This window comes from Ixodes scapularis, unplaced genomic scaffold, assembly GCF_016920785.2.
Source record: "Ixodes scapularis isolate PalLabHiFi unplaced genomic scaffold, ASM1692078v2 PGA_scaffold2__306_contigs__length_199485367, whole genome shotgun sequence".
NCBI classification, from domain to species: Eukaryota; Metazoa; Arthropoda; class Arachnida; order Ixodida; family Ixodidae; genus Ixodes; species Ixodes scapularis.
The window spans coordinates 195,321,633-195,326,169 of NW_024609857.1; the positions used below are offsets into that span (position 1 = coordinate 195,321,633).

General features: G+C 53.1%; 1 protein-coding gene across 1 annotated transcript; it reads left to right on the top strand.

Moving 5' to 3' along the window:
- Positions 1-671: 671 nt before the first annotated feature.
- LOC121836423 lies at positions 672-2,767 on the top strand. The gene has a single exon (XM_042291314.1). It carries the CDS (start codon positions 741-743, stop codon positions 2,760-2,762), a length of 2,022 nt encoding a protein of 673 aa, XP_042147248.1. The 5' UTR covers positions 672-740; the 3' UTR covers positions 2,763-2,767.
- The last annotated feature ends 1,770 nt before the right edge of the window (positions 2,768-4,537 follow it).

Genomic DNA, 4,537 nt, shown 5'->3' on the forward strand with positions numbered 1-4,537 from the left:
ACCTCTGGGCCAGCCGTCTACAAGCACTGCAGCGGTACCGAAAGAACAGGACACTGCATCTAAAAATCAAGCTCAAACGAGCAGCAGCGAAAGCGAGGCAGTACTCCAAACAGCTCGGTCGCGAGAGGTGGAGGTCCCATTGCGGGTCCTTCAACGCACGAAACGGGCTGGGAAGAGCTTGGAGAACTTACAAGGGACTGAACGGAGCAAAGCGCAAGACAAGAAACGCTGCGCAGAACCTGGCCCTCAAGCTTAATATCAGCGAGTCAGAGATGGCGATCAGGGCTGGAGAATTGTTCTTTCCCCAAGATGATGATAGCGCAAACCAGAGACCGGTTGCAATGAACATTCGCACGCCAGAAGAGGAAGGAATGGAAGACCCACTAAATATGGGAGAACTAATCGACGCAATCTACACGGCGAGGACCGGTAGTGCTCCTGGCCCGGACGGGGTGACGTACCAAGCTCTCAGAAACCTACCGGAAGAATCGAAGCAGAAACTTCTCGACAAGTACAACACAGTATGGGAAGAGGGTATTCTACCGAGAGCCTGGAAACTCTCCTGGGTCACTCCAATACCCAAGCCCGGCAAACTGCTTGATCGCATTGAAAATATGAGACCTGTATCTCTAACATCTAATATCTGCAAAACGATGGAGAAAATCGTGCTCAGAAGGATACAGTGGTATTTGGAAAAACACGAACGCCTGGATCCCCGGCAAACGGGCTTTCGCGAAGCAATGGGGACACAAGATAGCCTCAGGTTGCTCTATGAAGAGGTGCTGGCTGAAAAAGACAAACAAGACCCACGGCTCGTGGTCGCCCTGGACATACGCAAGGCGTTTGATTCAGTGCCGCACTGGGCAGTCGTCCGGGAGGCAAAAGCATGCGGCATCCGTGGAAGAACTCTGAACTTTATACGAGACTTCCTGCGCGACAGGAGGTTCCAGGTGAAGATCGGAGGGACCATGGGCCCAGAAACGCCGATTAAAAGAGGAGTGCCACAGGGGGCAGTTCTATCGCCGACCCTTTTCAATATGGTAATGGCGGGTCTCCCAGCTCGGCTTCGAGTCATCGAAGGGCTGGGATTCACCATCTATGCGGATGATGTGACGCTCTGGACCCGAGGGGGATCCTTGGGGGAACAAGAGAGCACGATGCAGCGGGGCATAGATGAAGTAGCCACCTACCTGGCAGAGGTGGGGATGGAAGCGTCATCAGAGAAAACGCAATATATGATGGTCGCTCGCCCTAGGGACCACAGGAAAGGAATAGCAGGCTCAGTACGGCTAGAACTCAATGGACAAGAAATCGGCAAAAAGCCACATATCAGAATCCTAGGAGTCACCTTCGAGCAGACGGCAAGAAGCACGAGATGGATCCCGGAGATGGAAAAGACGTGGGCTCAGGGTCTCAAGCTCATAAAGAAAACAACGAGTAAGTCCTGGGGAGCAGATGAAAAGGCTCTACGTATCCTCACAGAGGCCCTTCTCACGTCACGAGCACTGTACAGTTGCAACTGGCTGAATCTCAACCAGACGCAATGGAAAAAACTCGAGAGACTTAACAACCAGTCGAGGCGAGTAGTCACGGGCCTTCCCAAATACACGCCACTCGAAATGCTAGAAAAGGAAGCACAAATGAACAACATAAAAGACAGGGCCGAAACCCAAGCAATCGCTCAGTTTCAAAGGCTAGAGCGCACTAAACATGGACGTAGATTCCTGCAAGACCTAGGATACGAGACAAGCAACAAGCCGCCATTGGAAGAGGCGCTACCTCCGTGGCAGGACGAGGTGATAACGGATCATCGGCCTCTGCCTCAAGTTTTGAACCAAGGGAAGAGGGCTAGAGCCGCTAAGATGCACGCGGCATGGTGCGAAACACATGCGCCAAACGAAGAAGTGCGGTACACCGACGCCGCAAAGAACGGTGACAAAGTGACATCTGCCTGGCACGACGCAAGGAGAGGCAGGACACAAACCGAATTACTGCCGTCGGGCACGACGGTGAGGGAGGCCGAATTGAGGGCGATATTGGCGGCGGCCCAGGATATCGCAGGAAAGAGCGCGACGGCACCTCACGCCAGAATTTTTACAGACTCGCAAGCAGCGATTAACGCAACACGCAGCAGCAGACCAAAGAGCCGAACAATAAAAAAGATTAAGAAAGTGGCGACGGAGCTTCGCATACGTGGCACCGACCTGCACATCACATGGCTTCCCGGGCACAGCGAAATCCCCGGGAATGAGAGGGCACACAGGGCCGCAGCGGAAGAAATAGTTCACGGCTCCGCGACTGGCCCGACCTCTCATTCTGAAACGAATAACACGGTAGACCCGGAGGAACAGGCTGAACTTGCCAGGCAGGCGAGGAAGGCCTACCTCAGAGGGTTGCTGCCGTCACAAGAAGACAACATGCCAACGAGCTATACCAGATGGGAAGCTGTCCGAGTCCGACGGATCAGGACCGGAACAGCATTGACACCGGCCAAACAAGCGAGCTTCGGGCTCGTCGACATCGAGGGTTCCAGATGCAAGGCCTGCGCTGGGAAGAACACCGCCACACTACGCCACCTCCTCTGGGACTGTGCAGGCCTGGAACGGCTGAGGAAGAAAGCGATCCAATCTCTTCGGGAAGAGGACAGACCGGCGACGCTCGAGGAGTGGTCCCGACCCCAGGGAACACCGCAGCACAGAAAAGCAGTCCTCGATTCCCTGATGAGCTACATCAGGGAGACGGGGACCCATCATCACATTTAATTTTTTTTTTCTTTTTTTTTTCACATCATTCATTTCCTTTTTCCCCTAAAACCCCATGCCCCTCCTTTCTGTCTCAGGCCACCCCACCAAGACAGCCGAACCACTCATCTCATCAATAAACATAATTCAACAACAACAACAACCGACCTAGCGAAACCCTTTCCCCATAGAGGTTCGTCAAACATGTTATCTCGTGGATCCTGCATTCGTCCAGTGTTTATACATGGCTTGCACGTGGCATCAGTCCGCCCTCCTTTCTGGGGGTCAAAAGCGTCTAGCGAACGCAGTGGAAGCTAAGCTCTCACACGCCTTTCCCCTATTGCGTCTCCCATGGCCCCCTTTTCTGGAAAAATTAACGCAGTGGAGGGTAGGTTCTCACGTGCCCTTTCCCCATTGTGTCTGGCCAAGTGATGTCGGTGCAAGCCATGTATTCAGAGGTTGCTGTGGTTCCTGGAAGACACTGCCAACGTCCGTGTCGTACAAGAGCGTTCGTTTTCATAATTGCGGGTTGTGAACCGCAAGGAACGTGCTGCCATGACAGATGCAAGCCTCTCGAAGTATGCTTGCATATACTATAATAACCAAGTGTGAGAAATAGATGCTTCCTAGAGACGAAGTGTGTGAAATATGTGAATAAAATTGGGACTCTCTGTCTGTGATCAATCACATTTGTTTCCACCGATAATCACCGATTTTAGCCTAGTCGTGAGACGTTCCACCGAAATACACCGGCGTTTTGAAAATAAATAAACACCGAAAAACATCCGCCGATTTTTCTAGCAAATAAACACCGGAAAGTACACACCCTACCCATAATGCACCGCGCGAGCCCCCCACCAAGGTCACGTGACCTCGTGGGGGGTCACGTGACCCCCCGAAGTCACGTGACTCCCCTGAGGTCACGTGGCCCCCTCCTCGAGGTCACGTGACCCCCGCCGATGTCGCGTGACCCCCCGATGACGTCATCGTCACTGATGACGTCACCGGCATCCACATCGTCATCGTCATCATCACTGATGACGTCACCGGCATCCACATCGTCATCGTCATCATCACTGATGACGTCACCGGCATCCACATCGTCATCGTCATCACTGATGACGTCACCGGCATCCGCATCGTCATCGTCATCATCACTGATGACGTCACCGGCATCCACATCGTCATCGTCATCATCACTGATGACGTCACCGGCATCCACATCGTCATCGTCATCATCACTGATGACGTCACCGGCATCCGCATCGTCATCGTCATCATCACTGATGACGTCACCGGCATCCACATCGTCATCGTCATCATCACTGATGACGTCACCGGCATCCACATCGTCATCGTCATCATCACTGATGACGTCACCGGCATCCACATCGTCATCGTCATCATCACTGATGACGTCACCGACATCCGCATTGTCATCGTCATCATCACTGATGATGTCATCAGTGACGTCACTGATGTCGTCACCGGCATCCGCATCGTCATCGTCATCATCACTGATGACGTCATCAGCGACGTCACTGATGACGTCACCGACATTCGCATCGTCATCGTCATCATCACTGGTGAAGTCATCAGTGACGTCACTAATGACGTCATCGGTACCCGCATCGTCATCGTCACTGATGACGTCATCAGTGACGTCAGTGATGACATCATCGGCATTGGGGGTCACGTGACCCCCAAGGTAACGTGACCCCCCCTGGTTAGTTTAACCCCCCCCCCCCAGTGCCCTTCCCTTTTCCTCCTCAAGAGCTGCGCTCTAATTCGGCGTT

What these genes read in the sequence shown, in the direction of transcription:
- LOC121836423 (XM_042291314.1), top strand. Translation starts at nt 741, where the DNA reads ATGGGGACACAAGATAGCCTCAGGTTGCTCTATGAAGAGGTGCTGGCT.